General features: G+C 42.2%; 2 protein-coding genes across 2 annotated transcripts; both read right to left on the bottom strand.

The window, feature by feature from the left end:
* Positions 1-3,824: 3,824 nt before the first annotated feature.
* LOC106573384 (hypoxanthine-guanine phosphoribosyltransferase) lies at positions 3,825-14,284 on the bottom strand. The gene is made up of 9 exons (XM_082962615.1): positions 13,459-14,284; positions 11,717-11,823; positions 9,453-9,636; positions 8,980-9,045; positions 8,785-8,802; positions 8,426-8,508; positions 7,883-7,929; positions 5,375-5,451; positions 3,825-5,205 (listed from the first exon to the last, which is right to left on the bottom strand). The coding sequence occupies exons 1-9, from the start codon at positions 13,474-13,476 to the stop codon at positions 5,158-5,160; spliced, it is 648 nt and encodes a 215-aa protein (XP_082818741.1). The 5' UTR covers positions 13,477-14,284; the 3' UTR covers positions 3,825-5,157.
* Positions 14,285-14,468: 184 nt separating this feature from the next.
* Positions 14,469-17,325, bottom strand: LOC100196677 (26S proteasome non-ATPase regulatory subunit 7 like 2). Its single transcript, NM_001141706.1, has 8 exons — positions 17,213-17,325; positions 16,668-16,759; positions 16,418-16,510; positions 16,212-16,309; positions 15,981-16,061; positions 15,750-15,841; positions 15,372-15,570; positions 14,469-15,253 (listed from the first exon to the last, which is right to left on the bottom strand). Exons 1-8 carry the CDS (start codon positions 17,284-17,286, stop codon positions 14,999-15,001), a joined length of 984 nt encoding a protein of 327 aa, NP_001135178.1. The 5' UTR covers positions 17,287-17,325; the 3' UTR covers positions 14,469-14,998.
* Between the last annotated feature and the right edge of the window lie 29 nt (positions 17,326-17,354).

The raw sequence follows: 17,354 nt of genomic DNA, 5'->3' as shown, positions 1-17,354 counted from the left end.
TGATAGGTTGAGGGAAAAGGAACAGGTGTCTTCTGATTGGGGACTGATTGATGACTGATTGGGGAGTAATGATTGTCACCTGTGAGGGGAGAAGGAGAGACAAGAAAACACACACCGGATACATACACAGGATACCTGTATCCAGTAACAATGACTTTAGACTCAGAGTTCACTGTGGAGACACTGTGGACCATAAATCAATATTCACTATCAGTGGAGATTTTATCATGTAAATCTTGGTAGGGCAAACACATTTTTGGTGGGGGGATGCATGCCAGCAAAGTCCCTACACAACACAACACTAAACAATACATTCATTGCACGATAACGGTGACAAACGGTACCAACAAACTGTTAGCGACTACATAAAGTTGTCCCAATACCTTACCACTGCTACACCTTACTATCAGCGGAGCCTTGTCTAGCAGTGAAACAGTTCATTGAGCCTCATTTACTGCCTTTTGAAAAACATAACTAATATGTCTGACTTGCTTAAACAGATGTGGTATCTACTGACAATTGAGATGTACAAACTATGGCATAAGGGGACAACAAGCGGATAAGAAGCAATCCGTCATTTTGATTAAGACGTTAATGACTTGCCTAGTTAAATAAAAGGTTAAATTACAACAACAAAAAAGTTGCGAGCTAGGACGTAGTCAATATAACTGTAACGTGGGTCATATAAAGGGGACCAAGGCGCGGCATGTAGAGTGCTCATACTTTACTTTTAATGATAACACTTAAACAAAACGACAGCCAACAGTTCCGTCAGGTGATACTCACAAAACAACTACCCACACCAACACAGGAAAAACAGGCTGCATAAGTATGGCTTCCAATCAGAGACAACGATAGACAGCTGCCTCTGATTGGAAACCATACCTGGCCAAAACATAGAAAACAAAAACATAGAATGCCCTCCCATCTATCACACCCTGACCTAACTAAACAGAACACAGCTCTCCTAGGTCAGAGCGTGACAGTACCCCCCCCCCCCCCCCCCCCCCAAAAAAGGTGTGGACTCCCGGCCGCAAACCTGAACCTATTGGGGAGGGTCCGGGTGGGCATCCATATTTGGCGGCGGCTCTGGTTCCGGGCGTAGAACCCCACCCCCCCGCCCACTGATCCCCCCGCTTCTGTGTGTCTGGAGGAACCAGACCATGGGTCATCGCCGGAAGCTCTGAAACGCCAACCGCCACTGAAGACTCTGAGCTGAAGGTTGCCGCTGAAGGCTCTGGGCTGCAGACCGCCGCTGAAGGCTCTGGACTGAGGAGCGTCACCGGAGGCTCCGGACTGGGAAGCGTCATTATCGGTTCTGGACTAGTGACCGTTGCTGCTGGCTCCATGCCATGGATCATCTCTACAGGTTCCGCGCCATGGATCATCACTGGAGGCTTCATACCATGGATGATCTCTACAGGTGCCGGGCCATGGATTATTCCTACAGGCTTCGTGCCAGGGTTTATCCCTACAGGCTCCAGACCATTTATAATCCCTTCAGGCTTTTTGCCAAGGATTATTTCTACAGGCTCCGGGCCATGGATTACCTCTAGAGTCTTCGTGCCATGGAACATCCCTACAGGCTCCGGGCCATGGATCATCTCTATAGGCTTCGTGCCATGGATCATCTCTATAGGCTTCGGACCATCGCTTATCACTGGGGGCTTAGATCGTGGAGCTGAAACAGGTCTCACCGGACTAGGAAGACGCACTGAGGACCGAGTGCTCAAAGCAGGCACCGGCCGTACTGGGCTATGGAGGCGAACTGGAGGGAGAGTGTGAGGAGCAGGCACAGGACATACTGGATTATGGAGGCGCACTGGAGGGAGCGCGCGAGGAGCAGGCACAGGACGTACTGGGCTACCGAGGCGCACTGGAGAGAGAGCGCGAGAGGCAGGCACATGCTCACCACAATAAGCGCGGGGAGTTGGCTCAGGTCTCAGTCCTGGCCCAGCCAAACTACCCGTGTGCCCCCCCAAAACAATTTTGGGGGCTGCCTCCCGTTCTTCCCCGGTAGGCTCCGATATCTCTCTATTACTTGCCCCCAAGTCCAGTTTCTCCTTTCTATCCACTCCTCACTTGACCAGGTGTCCATTTCTGCCCGGGCACACTGCTTGATCCAATCATGGTGGGTAGTTCTGTAACGTGGGTCGTATAAAGGGGACCAAGGAGCGGCGTGTAGAGTGCTCATACTTTACTTTTAATGATAACACTTAAACAAAACAACAAAACGACAGCCAACAGTTCCGTCAGGTGATACTCACAAAACGGAAAACAACTACCAACACCAACACAGGAAAAACAGGCTGCCAAAGTACAGCTTCCAATCAGAGACAACAATAGACAGCTGCCTCTGATTGGAAACCATACCTGGCCAAAACATAGAAAACAAAAACATAGAATGCCCACCCATCTATCACACCCTGACCTAAATAAACAGAAAAACACAGCTCTCCTAGGTCAGCGTGTCAATAACTATTTGTTTAGCACTTTTGAAATGTACAGCGACAGAATTCTGAACATGAGCCGTTCTTACAGTGTTCTCCCTGTACACCAAATCAGAACCATAGGATAAAAAAAACTGGGTATATAAGCAGACAATGAAAGTTCTTACAATATTCAATGATTACATTTTTCTAAAACAGGTTATAGGCTATATGTGCACCACCAAGTCAAAACAGGAGGCGAATTTAAGAGGGGAAATTGACCAAATGATTAGGGTGAGGCACCCGGGCTACTAATGGCTTACTACACATCATTCACTTAGTATTACTTTCTTAGCTACAGTATACATATCTCCTTGGCATATTACATCATTTATGCAGCTGCATACAATACATTTTTGGACTCACCTTGTTGTGCTGTGCTCACTTGAAAATGGTAGTGCGGCCATCCTTCGTGGGCAACTTTTGTCATCAAAGTCTGACTTTCCCTAGATTTATGGTTCTTTCAAGACAACTGGGAACTCGGGAAAAAACAAGGTCGAATTATGATGAAGTCAGTGATCTTCAGGTCGTAGCTCTAGAAAGAGGCCCGAGTTCCCAACCTACAATTCCGAGTTCGATGACCTTTCAAAATGTATTTTCCCAGTCTTGAACTCACTGAAGTCAGATTTCCCAGTTCCGAGTTAACAGTTGTTTTGAGCTCGGCAGAAGTCATGCTGGATTGACAGCATGTTCAATGTTGAATGTTTATCCTTTTAAGCTTGGAAAAGAGACCCTTAAACCCAGACTTGGACCACACGCCCACTCCACTGAATAGCAGGCTAGTGATTGCTTTGCACTGCTTGCAGTTAGCCACTGATTCATTCTAAACCACTCATTGTTGAATTTGCGATTTCCAACTTGTGTAATGTTTATGTCCAATGAGCACCGATACAATTTATCTATAATTTCTCTTGATATGACAAGGATTAAAAAGGATTTCCCAGTAGATTGCCAACTTGATTCATGATGACTGCTATCTAAGATTTTGAAAGTATGATGTTGACCTGTCCAATTAAAGCTACTGTAGATATAACGTGATTTGACACCATTTTGTCGGTGGCCAATGATCTTGAGCCTTCTTGGATGGGCACTTCAATGTAACTATGGCAGCACCCAAGGGGCTTGAATTTTCGAGCTCTCCTTGTAGATTTTGCGGTGACGTAGGGTCCCCATGAGTGACAGAGCACTGAGCCAATCACAGCGCAACTAGAGAACATTACCAACCCTATGCTCTGTATTTTCCGCTGGCTGCCCCACCACCACAGAAAGCACTGAGCTAGACTGAAACACCTGCATTTTGGAGCTGCCTTACTCAAGAAAGCAAAAGAGAGACCATGTTTGTATGCGGTTTTATTAACTCAATGATTATTCACAAAAAACATTTTTTTTTACATTGTTTGCAAACTGATGTGACACATATCAATGACAAAATAACATGCAAAACAGGCAATCCCCCCCTAAAAATGTGGGGCTCAAAACAGGTGGGGCTCTGCCACACCTGCCCTGAATGACAGGTCACCACTGTTCACTATTACTAACGTAATCAGACTAAGAGGCATTCAAGGCCCCAAGATAATATATAAAATAAATAGAAATTATAATAGTGTAATATCTCCCATAACCATCTTTACATAACCATCTTTTAAGTAGAGTCCTCCTCTACTTAAAAGACATTACTCATCCCACTCCTTCCAGGGAAACAATCATTTTAAATATAAGAATGTTTTCTCAAAGAGCATCTTGCAAAGTGAATTCACAATCCATGTGTTCACATAGAGTACCAATGTATGAGTCATAATACCCATAAAATCGAGCGGTCAAACAAAAAAATGGTTCCAATCATTTTTCCAACATTCATTTTTCCCATATGGGATTTTAGACACAATTAAAATAAGGGCTGTGTTTCGTGTAGGCTTACCCTGTCCTGACTTTTTGATAACCATGTAAATCTCTCTAGTACAAAGTGACATCAAAATATTTGCAGTATTTCCCCCCCCCCCCCCCCCAAAATGAAATGATAATTAGATGTTAATGTGGCTATCATAAAGAACTACAAATGCCATGAAGATCTGGACGAGACTGCCCAATTGAGGCAAAGGTAAGAATCTCTGAATTAATTTATCTAATGTTAGCCAAATTTAGTAATTAATAAATTGACTACTTTTCTTTAAATGGACAATTCTGTGAACTGTCATGTGCAAGTTTTAAATGGACACAATAGCTGTTAGCAAAGGTGTCAGCTAGAGACGACTTGCACGAGCTTGCAGGGATCTGTAATCTTGCATGTCTACTTTGATGCTAATTAGCATTTCTCTGAGAGTAAATGGATCCAAATATATTGATAAAAGGCACCTTGTCTGAGAGGGAGTTACATGGTTATCAAAACATCACGCCAGGGTAGGCCTACACGAAACACAGCCCTTATTTTAATTGTTTCTAAAATTCCCTATGGGAAAAAATGAATGGTGGAAAAACGATTGGAACCATTTCTCTGATTGACCTCTAGGTTATATAGGTATTATGACACCACCACTGTGGGGCTCTATTAAATATGTAAGTAGGATCCATGAGTAAAAAAAATCATTTGGTTCAGAAGCCCAAAAATCTAAGTTTTCCTAGTGGTTCATCCAAAGTGGTTCATCCATCTGTCCATTGCCTCCTCTTCAGCTCACAATTTGTACTTCACCTTTGCTTTCTCGTTCAGTATACAGATGTGCTGCACAGAGCAAAAACACATGGTAACAAGTGTGTGTGAAAGAATACACCAATGACAGACTTGATTTAACAGATCTTATATTTAGGTCCTTCACTAAGACTCAACGAGCTGAATCTTGGATAGAGAATATGACCAAATATCAGGATCATGTCTAACCCAGACAACTTACACTGAGGTCTCTGAAGTACTCGTTGTAGTCCAGGGCATATCCCACCAGAAACCAATCAGGCACCTCAAACCCCATGTCTGGGAAATACAGAGAGACGGAAACACAAAACAGACAGAAATCACTCTACAAATACATGCAAAAAAGCTATGTGCAACACGTATTAACATATTGATAGGAGTCTCTAGTTCCTGGCATGCTGAACATCAAGAAATCCATGTCATGACTTTATGGGATGTGTTTTAGTGTACATTTGTCCCTTAAAGCTATATGCATTAGTATTACATAACAACATACAGTGAGGGAAAAAAGTATTTGATCCCCTGCTGATTTTGTACGTTTGCCCACTGACAAAGAAATGATCAGTCTATAATTTTAATGGTAGGTTTATTTGAACAGTGAGAGACAGAATAACAACAAAAAAATCCAGAAAAACATCAAAAATTGTATAAATTGATTTGCATTTTAATGAGGGAAATAAGTATTTGCCCCCCCTCTCAATCAGAAAGATTTCTGGCTCCCAGGTGTCTTTTATACAGGTAACGAGCTGAGATTAGGAGCACACTCTTAAAGGGAGTGCTCCTAATCTCAGCTTGTTACCTGTATAAAATACACCTGCCCACAGAAGCAATCAATCAATCAGATTCCAAACTCTCCACCATGGACAAGACCAAAGAGCCCTCCAAGGATGTCAGGGACAAGATTGTAAACCTACACAAGGCTGGAATGGGCTACAAGACCATCGCCAAGCAGCTTGGTGAGAAGGTGACAACAGTTGGTGCGATTATTCGCAAATGGAAGAAACACAAAATAACTGTCAATCTCCCTCGGCCTGGGGCTCCATGCAAGATCTCACCTCGTGGGATTGCAATGATCATGAGAATGGTGAGGAATCAGCCCAGAACTACACGGGAGGATCTTGTCAATGATCTCAAGGCAGCTGGGACCATAGTCACCAAGAAAACAATTGGTCACACACTATGCCGTGAAGGACTGAAATCCTGCAGCGCCCGCAAGGTCCCCCTGCTCAAGAATACATATACATGCCCGTCTGAAGTTTGCCAATGAACATCTGAATGATTCAGAGGAAAACTGGGTGAAAGTGTTGTGGTCAGATGAGACCAAAATGGAGCTCTTTGGCATCAACTCAACTCGCCATGTTTGGAGAAGGAAGAAATGCTGCCTATGACCTCAAGAACACCATCCCCACCGTCAAACATGGAGGTGGAAACATGCTTTGGGGGTGTTTTTCTGCTAAGGGGACAGGACAACTTCACCGCATCAAAGGGACGATGGACGGGGCCAAATACCGTCAAATCTTGGGTGAGAACCTCCTTTCCTCAGCCAGGGTATTGAAAATGGGTCGTGTAAGGGTATTCCAGCATGACAATGACCCAAAACACAAGGCCAACGCAACAAAGGAGTGGCTCAAGAAGAAGCACATTAAGGTCCTGGAGTGGCCTAGCCAGTCTCCAGACCTTAATCCCATAGAAAATCTGTGGAGGGAGCTGAAGGTTTGAGTTGCCAAACGTCAGCCTCGAAACCTTAATGACTTGGAGAAGATCTGCAAAGAGGAGTGGGACAAAATCCCTCCTGAGATGTGTGCAAACCTGGTGGCCAACAACAAGAAACGTCTGACCTCTGTGATTGCCAACAAGGGTTTTGCCACCAAGTACTAAGTCATGTTTTGCACAGGGGTCAAATACTTATTTCCCTCATTAAAATGCAAATCATTTTATAACATTTTTGACATGCGTTTTTTCTGGATTTTGTTGTTATTCTGTCTCTCACTGTTCAAATAAACCTACCATTAAAATTATAGACTGATCATTTCTTTGTCAGTGGGCAAACGTACAAAATCAGCAGGGGATCAAATACTTTTTTCCCTCACTGTACATATATAAAGTATGTTGCTCTTTTCTCTCTCTGGAGGCTAGATGGTTGACTCCTGTTGTCTGTGACTGGGGTTGACCCTTTAGCTGCCAGGGACATAGAGCAAGTCTAAGGCAAACAGCTTTCCCTGCAGCACCATCTTTAAAAGCTTAGCTAAGTCCGACTTAAAAGCATTGCATAATCACTAACCGTGTGTGTAGCATCCTAGTACTAGAGTACCATGTTCAATTACATTTAAAGTAGATTTTCAGATAAGCATATTAATCTCATGTGGAAAATATAACTACATTATATATGGTCATCCTGCCTAAGGCTGAGGCTCTTTCTAGTACATCAGTGGGCGTACACACACACACACACACACACACACACACACACACACACACACACACACACACACACACACACACACACACACACACACACACACACACACACACACACACACACACACACACCCCAACAACTGCACCGTGGACATCGATTAAGGCAGCCTCCTGCATCTCTCTGATTCAGAGGGGTTGGGTTAAATGTGGACGACACATTTTGGTTGAATGCATTCACTTGTACAACTGACTAGGTATCCCCTTTCCCCAACACACACACAGCAAAACTCACAGTCTGGTCTGTATCCTGAGCTCCTTGGTGTTCTCTTGACTAGAAGGCTGAAATGACAAAGCATACAACCAGAGAAATGAATAGGATCTCTAGGCAAACCATGCTCTTAATGGCATGGAATGTTCTCAATGACATGGTCTACACAGCAAAAAATACAATCCACTCAATGGCCTCTCAATAATATAGTGTACTACAATGCATTCAAGAACATTGCCATCTACAACCTAAACTAGAGTCAAATAGTCCCTTTGATAGCAGAGGGTTATCCCGTCCTGCCACAGATCAGTTAACAGTACATAGATGAACTCTTAAGCTGCTCCAGTCACATAACATCTCTAAATCAGCGCTTAAGGGGAAGAGAGAGCATTAGGGTAGACAGAGAGTGCTGTCATTCACAATGCTGTCTGGATTGGCAAAGTGACTGACATTCTGAGCTGCAACACTTCTGTCTAAATCAGGGAAACACAGTAGTTGTAGAGAATGTTCAGTAGGCATGATATTGGAGGAAAGAGAGTACTGGTTGCTGTATACAATGGTTCTCACCTGACCACTTTGACCATCTTTGGATTGCATTCACTCAGCAGTGATAGCAGTGTCTCCATAGTCCTCCCCGTCTCCACAATGTCCTAAACAAATCAGCAGGACAGATACCGTTGGATAAGGGGTTTCAATTCAAGGCGTGCAAAGCAGTCTTACAACAATTCAAGGCAAGCAATAAAATATTTATGTGGACAGCCATAGCGATGGTACACCCAAGAGTGAATGTGATTTGTGCCCTGGTCATATTGCTACGGTTGATGTGAGAGCTAGCATGCTCCACATTTATTTACAGCAGTTTTAACATTTAGTAAGATTTAATATTTCAGATGAAGTGCTAGAAAGACAGAGGGAAATTGTCTTACCTCAACTATCAAAACATTCTGCAAAGGAAATGAGGAAACAATTGAATACACAAATATACTGTTGATGAATATGTACATAATCAGAACATTTGAATAATTTATTTAAAAAAATACGGAGCCTGTAAAAGGGTTACAATTTCACTCCTAAGATGTAGAATATTTGATCAGTGGTTAGGGCAAGCAATCAAATCTCACCTTCCCCGTTAGAGTAGAGAGCTCATCCCCTCCAATAACTTTGACACTGTTTGTAGACTGGTCATTCTGGGGACAATACACACCAGTAAAACTACACCTCACCCAGGATGAGGGTGATGGTCTAAATCTATCATAAGGTGATCTAGTGGTGATCTAAATATACCTCATAACAGTGTTGGCAAATGGCAGTTTTATCTGCTCATGCATCAGTAGCAGATCCGAGTCTAGTGGTAGATCCGATTGTGCTTTAGCCAACCCGTGTCGTGTTTGTTGGCATGAGAACAGATAACAAAGGAGTTGGCTAAACGCACAAACTGATCTAAGACCAGCCTAGACAACACAATTCTCCAACAACAATACCCAGAATAAGCATGTAACCCAGCATTTACTGTACATAAAGATTGCCATCTACTGTATCTAACTGATTTGGAAGCTATTGAAGGAGGAAGATAAATGTGGAATGGTTCACTCACACAATAGCTCTTTAGTCTAATGAAATCCACAGTCAACGGGACAGACTTATCGCAGTTCTGATTTAGGGCCTTGATGTAGTCCAGCAGGTCGGAAAAGAATTTATAACCTCCTTTGAGAACACACAGTGCTACTATATGGTGTCCCCCCATGTCCCGGACTATATCACGAGCCAGGCGCTCAGTCCTAGAGAGAGACAGAAGGGACAGAGAGAAAAGGCATGGAGAGAGAGAAGATACAATGGCACGTGACCTGTAATTTCTGTGCAGGCTCATCAATCTTCAGTTGGTTTGTGATCTAGTCAGTGAAAACAATAATGGTTTGTGGTTAGTCTGACCAGGTGGACACCTGATGAAAAGTTGCTGCCTGGGTCAAACCAAATGTTCTGTTTGGAGTCCTACTACAGTATTCAGAACACGGTTTAACATGGCATTCTACAACCAGGTAGTCCGATTGCCCAGGTCTCATTCATAATGTCTGCAATGCAAATTGATGGTGGCTGTTACATCACTGCTGGTCTGAATGCCTTACAGTGATTTGTCTAACAAATATGTTGGTGAGCTGTTTCACACAATATGCCTTTCAACCATGGGTCAATTAAAAAAACAATGGAGGCACAGAGTGGTGAGAATGTTGAGTCCTGATTTACTCCACAAGGGAATAGGAAAGTGTGTGTCAGAGAGAGAGAGAGACTATTTCTGGTAACAACTCACTGTAACCTTGATAAGACGAGTTAAACCTATAATATTCTGCTCTCCATTTATTGTATGAGGCACAAGGTTATTAGCTATATATTAGTTTTTATTTGTATTATTCTTTTTTTCTTTGAAATTCAGTTTGTTAGTTTCCCAACTTGACTTACTCGTTTTTTTTAAATTCAGTTTTAGATAAAAACATTTATTTTGTTTTTATATGATTTAGTTTAAGTTTTAGTGTTAGTGTTGGGGACAGAAAGTAGCCTCCTATGTGTGGAAGGCTAGGAGCCATTTATGTGTTGTAGGTGGTAATTCTGTTAGCTAGTGATAACAGAGAGGAAAAAGGCGAAGCGAGAGGGTCGACGCCAACCCTAAATCTGTCTGCGTGAAAATAAGCATTAACTAGTGGAAGTGAGGAATTAATGTATGAGAGTGTCGAGTTTGGTCAACAAAAAATTGTATTAGTAATTTGCTACGTTAGGCTTATTTGATCGAATAGAAGTTTCTTAATGGTTAGGTTTTTACGAATGCACTGATAAGAGGACACATGTGGCATTTCCGCAACTTTGAAAATTAGACTATCTGAGTTGTGCCTGTTGTTCACATGAGTATCTGCCCTCTCATCGGCTAGAATGATCCCACCTGATCTTTCCTCCTCCCGCCTGCATTCCATCTTTGTGGACCTGTATTTCCATTGTTAGAGCAGTCACTCGACTAGCTTGTCAATATAATAGCTCATCTTTGGTGATAGCTAGTAGTCTCGAAAATCCCAGACCTAGAGAAACAGCACTTGGTCTGGGGATGGATGTCGGATTCTCTTGGACATTTCGGAAAAAAAATGTTCCCAGGGAGGGGCCTCAGACAAATCTCTCAACAAATATGAGTTTCCGTAGCCTGTAGCCAGACATAACCTGGCTTGGAGGTAGATGATGCAAAATGCACTCATTAAAATAACCTCCGCATTCTCCATCTCGCTAGCTAGTTACTACTTTGTGTCCGGCGGGGTTGTTTATGCAACAAGCGGCTAAGGTGGTGATGTGACGGGCTTCCCTGTTCCTACTCCTCCGCTCTATCCCAACTGACGCAGGTACTTGTACAGACTTGTTTGATGGAACATTGTGGAAGGCAACCCGTCTGTCTAGTGAGACCAGATGGCTAGCGATGCACAAGCTAGGCCTATTTGAAACATCGCCATCTCCTGGCAGCATTTACCTGCCAGATTCAGAAGCTTGAATACCCTATTAGAGGAAAAAATTATTGAAATCCCCATTTGATTTTTGCCCAAAGATTAGAAGAGAAAAAACTAAAACTGAACACAATTTATGATGGTTTTTATTTTAGCTCATTTTGGAGTCAAAGTTTTAGTATAGTTTTAGTTTATCAAACAGATTGCTTAATCATTGTATTTCATTTTACTAAATTGTTTTTTTATGATTAGCTTTTGTTTCATTTTTTGTTTACTATAATAACCTTGACGCAGCATAGTGCCCTGGGGTTTGATGATGACGTTACAGTACAATAGCCTACCCAGGTTCCAAGAGTACCAGTCCAGTGGTGATGGTTTGCCTTACCTGTCCATGATCAGTCCATGAGGGATGATGACCCGGTCTAAATCCTCCTCATAGTGTTTGGGGACACAGAAGAGGTCCAACTCATACCCCTTCTCATCATCTGGTATCTGAAGGAGCAAAGCGATAAAACATTTAGTAAATCGTGACCTTGGGTTCTATAAGGTTCTATCTGTGCAAATCATAGTTCTGAGATATTGAGCATCAAAGTTCTCACATCCCAGATGTCAGAACTGTTTTGTAGTGAATTCTTCTTTCATAAGGGCCTCGCCTTAAAGGTACCTAAATTGCAGAGTATCAAAATCCTGAGACATTTGTAAATCTGTTTTTTTAGGGGGGGTGCAATCACAGATAGAACCTTATAGTTCTGAAATGCAATCAAGGTTTAGTAATAAGGTTCTGACACTTCTGGATTAGACATTCAGTAAAGAAAACTGTAGCTTTTTGAATAGATAAATGACATAACTATTTGACCAAGATAGTCAGAACACATCAAATACATTAAGAAATATATTATGATCATCAGACGAATTACTATCAACACTGAACGATGTGACAACATATACTTTAAGATTTCTGACATTGTTGTGGTTTGTTTGGGTGCCATTATTGCTGGCTAGACAAGTCTACAACACAGGTCAAATTCATGTTGCATGGCCCAGTCATTTTAAACCTTTCCATCCGTCCTAAAGAGAAGTCTCCACCCACCTGAGGCACCCGGCCAACAAAAACAAACTCCGCCATTCCTAGAGAGACATGGCAAAGACATTTTCTGATTGGTCCGTCTGTATTTGTTCAGACTTGTAATTGGATTGCAGAGAGAACTTTATACAGCCAATTTGAAATGAATTTATGCAAAATTTACTCGTTTTCCATTTTTGTTTCACTTAAAATAAAATATATATTTTTTAAATCACATCAAATACATACGAAGAACCATTTAAAGATAAATTATGTGACGAACACATTTTTTTTTTTTTTTTTTTTTACAAAAACGTTAAAAATAACGTTATAGTTCCAAGGTCTTGAAATGTTAGCACAGAATGGCACAAGTCTTCATTGAGTTGACCATGTCTTCGCAAACTGAAGCACACACGCACACACACGTCATCCTTGCAACATTTAAGCTTGCTTTCAACCACCTGTTTCTGGGTGAACGAGATAGAGGGTGCGATCCGCTTTCAGGACTTCATACTAGGCCTGACAGGGTCACTAGCGGTTCTGGGGGGGGGGGGGGGGGGACAAGACAGTGCCCGTGTAAACAATTTTGGACCCCCTTGTGGCCCCCCTAAATGTGGAGTATGAAATCATTTTTACATAGCTAATTTTTGCTATCATTATTTTTTACATCCGTTATTTGACAGTGGCAACGATGATTATGAACATGGTATTTTGCCTGCTAATGTCTGCAATGCAGTGAAGAAAACGATATGACAACAATAACGTCTAATGTAACTGGTCCCTCTAACAGTACAACTGGCCCCAGCTTGCCCCCCCCCTGTTGAAATGGTCTAGAACCGCCACTGGACAGGCTGCGTGAATTGTGAAATTATGTCAATTGACAAGGTAGCTAACAAATGCCAGATATGTATTCACACCGGTCCTGTCCCGTGATCCTGATGTTATTATGAAACCACACTGACACATAAATCAGAAACGTCCATTCTGCAGAATATCATTCTGTCCAGACAAGACGAGGAATCTGTCTGACTGACATTGCAAATAGAACATAGGGTACACTTTACCTGGTGATAGGTGGCCATGTTACCGCTCGTGCTGGTTCACGCCTCACTAGGGTGATATTTGAGGAGCCATGCCTGGATACATAGTGAAGAAAGAATGTTATTTAGTGCAATAGGTGGTGAGTCTGTCGTATGTGCCCTGTCAGCCGACTACCTACTTTACCGTGGGCGAGGACATGCGATGCTCTCCCTCCCCCGGGATTTTAAACCATCACGTCACAATCCATTTTACCATAGCCAGCCTTTTACCGTCCAATAATCTGATTTACCGGACGCAACCTGCGTTTAATGCACTGGCTGCTGCACATTGTAGAATACCGCCGTATTCATTGCTGGTACAATAGTCGAATTAGCTGAAATCTGAAAATAATTGTAGCCTAGTGCATTTTTGTCATAAACCACCGTCCGTTATATCGTATGTTATAATATAAATTCACACATCCAAATCTACGCCTATAGTTGCACCATGAAGGATTATCGTACATTTGGGAGGCTTGCTGTCAGTGACATGCTGCGCAATGATGATCTGTATACAGCGCCTTCCATTACTATTTAGTTCATTGTCTGAAAGCTTGTCCTCAATTAACCCAGTATAGATTCTATCAATAGTTCATCTACAATGAATCCAAATGGGAAAATAAACTTCAAATCACTCTTTTCACTTGGTATAGCCTGTGTTTTGTTAGATACAGATTCATAATAGGTAGTACATCACCAGCCTTGAATGTATGGCTGTGTTAGGATCAAAACCATAATGTATATTGGTAAACTTTGACAAATAATAATTTGTTATTTATGATGCAAGGTTCTTTGTAGATTAGTCAGTCGCCTGCACTGTCGGCTGCAATGTAAAACAAGCCCTATGTCTTCCACACAAATGCCTGGCATGACTGCAGAGGAGGCAGCTTAACATCACAATTCTCCTCCGTGTGCTTCTATGACATTACATATTATACAGTACAAAACACATCCAAGGAACAAAAAATATACATTTGCCAATTGGAAACATAAAATTATTTAATAGGACCCCACTTTAATGAGTGATACAGAAATGTAATGTTCCTTTTCACCATACGAAAGATAAGAGCTCCCAGGCAATTGTGTGTCTCTGTACGTACGTACATACATACATACACGCATACGAGACACACACCACCAGGGTCACATTCAGGAGGGGGGAATTTACTGAACGTTACCGATAGAAGTAACAGAATAGAGCTGATGTGATTGCTCACATCAGAGGCATGTCGGTTCTACAATATGCATTTCTATCTGAGCGTTCCTTAACGTTGTGCCCTACTGAACGCAGCCCGGACAGTGCAGAACAAACATTCTCATTGTAGAGAACATCCAATACACATAACCATCCTCTCACCCTCAGCACTACAGTTATTATGCCAGATATGACAAAGTCTCAAATGACACCATATAGAGCACTACTTTTTGCTAGACCATATACACAGACATGTAGCTCAGGCCAAAAGTAGTGCACTATCCAGGGGAATAGGGTGGTTTATAAGACACACACCAAAATAGTGTGCAGTTATTTTTTCTTCTTCTCATCTTTCTTGGATGAGGAGTCGCCCTTCTCCTTCTCTTTCTCGTCCTTCTTCTCCTTGTCCTCTTTCTTCTCCTTCTTGCCCTCTTCTTTCTCCTGTCCCTCCTTCCGCTCTGCGTCACGGTTGGAGATCTTGTTGTTGATGAGGTTGTGGAGAGCCACCACTGAGCGGATAAGGGAAGCCAGGTAAACCACCAGCATCTGGTCATTGGTCTTTAGGTAGAAGGCCTTAGTGAACTCCTGCATGGAGAAGTGGCAGGATTAGGGCATTGTGAATTATGATTAACTAAACAGCGGATTTGATCAGCACAACAAGGAATCTGTATACAGCACAACAAGGAATCACACCCCATCATACCAGTAGGTTGACGTCGGGAAGCAGGTTGAAGACGTCCTGTAAATGGTAAACGATTTGGTGGTTGATGGGAAGCTTGCCTGCAGCCACTCTCTCCAGGTAAGACCTGATGTCCAGCAGCTTGGAGTTGAGTCCCTTCAGGCCATGTACCTGGTTGGTGATCCGCTGAGACAGAGTACCCACTGTTGTGTCCTTGATGTCTCTGTGGACACGAGAATATATCAAAGGAGAATAGAAAAGGATGTAGAATTCAGTGTGGCGTTAAACTGGAAGTCAGACGACTCCCTGAAATGCTTTATTGTACGTGTGAGTAAAAGAGAAAGAAAGATGGGTATGTGGAACGTGTGTGTGTGTGTGGTCCAGTTAAAAGATCATGCCTACCTGAGCAAGTGCTCCACGCCCACCTCCTCTGCTTCCTCTGCTCCGATCTCACTGGTCACATGTTCAAACGTCTTGGAGGTCGGAGTGCCGTCCTGGAGAAGTAAAGTAACAAGAACTTGTGTGATCACTTGTATGTCTAGTCCAAAATCAGCCCAGAGACCTCAGTGTTGGCTGGTCCAGGGTTAGACTGATTTTGTCAGTTAGGCTCATACAAGTCTATGCTCCACTTACATCATGTATTTCCTCCACAGAAAAGTAGGCTTCTGTTGGCAGGCCCAGGTCCTTAGGCTTCACATCAATTATCACTAATACCTGAGAGGGAGAAAGTCCCATACAAAACACAGTCATTGTTAAATTCTCTGCTGCATTATCAATACCATTTCATAATTTCAACAGGAGATGGAACATATGTCTTACTGGTATTTATTAATGTGGAATATTGACAGGGTTGAAAGCACTTACTGAATTGGTGCAGTATTGCTTGATGAGTTCATTGATGGCAATGTCATTCTTATGTAGTTTAGGACCTGTGTGATACCAGCCCACTATCCTCTCTCTGGCTGGATAGAAGAGAAGGGAAAGGTTTGATAATCTTATAGGATGACTGTAGAAGTCAATGAGACTGAATTTATATAGTTAAAATGTACCAATGTATAGTGTGTTCTCACCATTGACTTTCTTGAACATGCTGTACATATTCTCCAAGTAGTCATGATCCAGGAACCACACTGAATCATCCTTGTCATCCTCATCAAATGGCACTGGAAAAAATCCAATCAATATTGGCTCCAACTACAGGCTTATATAGCTAAACATTTTGTCATCATAATTACACTGCCGTCACAAATGTTATAAACTAGCCACATGACATAACAGGTTATTTTAGTAACGTTACAAGATTAAAGGAGAAGAACTCACCTGCAAAGCTGTTGGACACATCAAGGACTTTCTTATGCCAAGAGCCGAGGAGAACACCCACTACTCGCTTCTGGTTGCCTACTTTCCCTATTCTGTAAAAACATCATAACATTTACACAATCAATACCATAGGATGTCTTGGAGGAAATCTAACATTTCCTCTAAGACTAAAGTCAAAATAACTACTTTTACCCCGACACTAGATAAGTTAGCTACCCTGATACATAATGACGTTGTGCTCTACGAAACTGACTGATTGTTTTTCAATTGTTCCATTATTTAGAAATCAGTTGTTACTTGCTAATACTAATAGGTAGTGAGTGGCCTGTACATACAATTTACTAGCCAAAATGAACTAGTTAGCTATGCTACTGTCATGGCTAACAAATACACAGCTTCATATGAGTTTCTGACTCAGCAGGGTTAGCTGGCCAGCTAACCTAGCTAGGCCTGGCTGCAACATCATCTAGTACAAAAAGTAGCAAGTTAGTAAAGATGTAACGAATTGCTAGGATTTGGAAACAGTTATATTATTAATGACATACCTATTAAAATGATCCACCACGCTGAGCAACACCAGTGGATGGACAACCACATTTTCTACCGCTAACTCCGGCATTTTTATGTGAAGTGTTTGAGGATGCAACCAAATTCTGTGATGCTAGCTGTCTAGCTAGGTAGCTACTT

This window comes from Salmo salar, chromosome 16, assembly GCF_965601325.2.
Source record: "Salmo salar chromosome 16, fSalSal1, whole genome shotgun sequence".
NCBI lineage: Eukaryota > Metazoa > Chordata > Actinopteri > Salmoniformes > Salmonidae > Salmo > Salmo salar.
This window is presented reverse-complemented; position numbering and strand designations above follow the sequence as displayed.

Bases quoted from the DNA above. Each gene is read 5' to 3' on its own strand.
- LOC106573384 (XM_082962615.1), bottom strand. The intron at 5,452-7,882 runs GTGAGTTTTGCT...TGTATTTCCCAG, and splicing joins CTCAGGATACAGACCAGACT to ACATGGGGTTTGAGGTGCCT. The intron at 5,206-5,374 runs GTAAGTTGTCTG...TGCTCTGTGCAG, and splicing joins AGTACTTCAGAGACCTCAGT to CACATCTGTATACTGAACGA.
- LOC100196677 (NM_001141706.1), bottom strand. From the start codon at position 17,286: ATGCCGGAGTTAGCGGTAGAAAATGTGGTTGTCCATCCACTGGTGTTG. The intron at 16,760-17,212 runs GTATGTCATTAA...ATGTTTTTACAG, and splicing joins GTGGTGGATCATTTTAATAG to AATAGGGAAAGTAGGCAACC. The intron at 15,842-15,980 runs GTAAGTGGAGCA...TTACTTCTCCAG, and splicing joins CTGTGGAGGAAATACATGAT to GACGGCACTCCGACCTCCAA.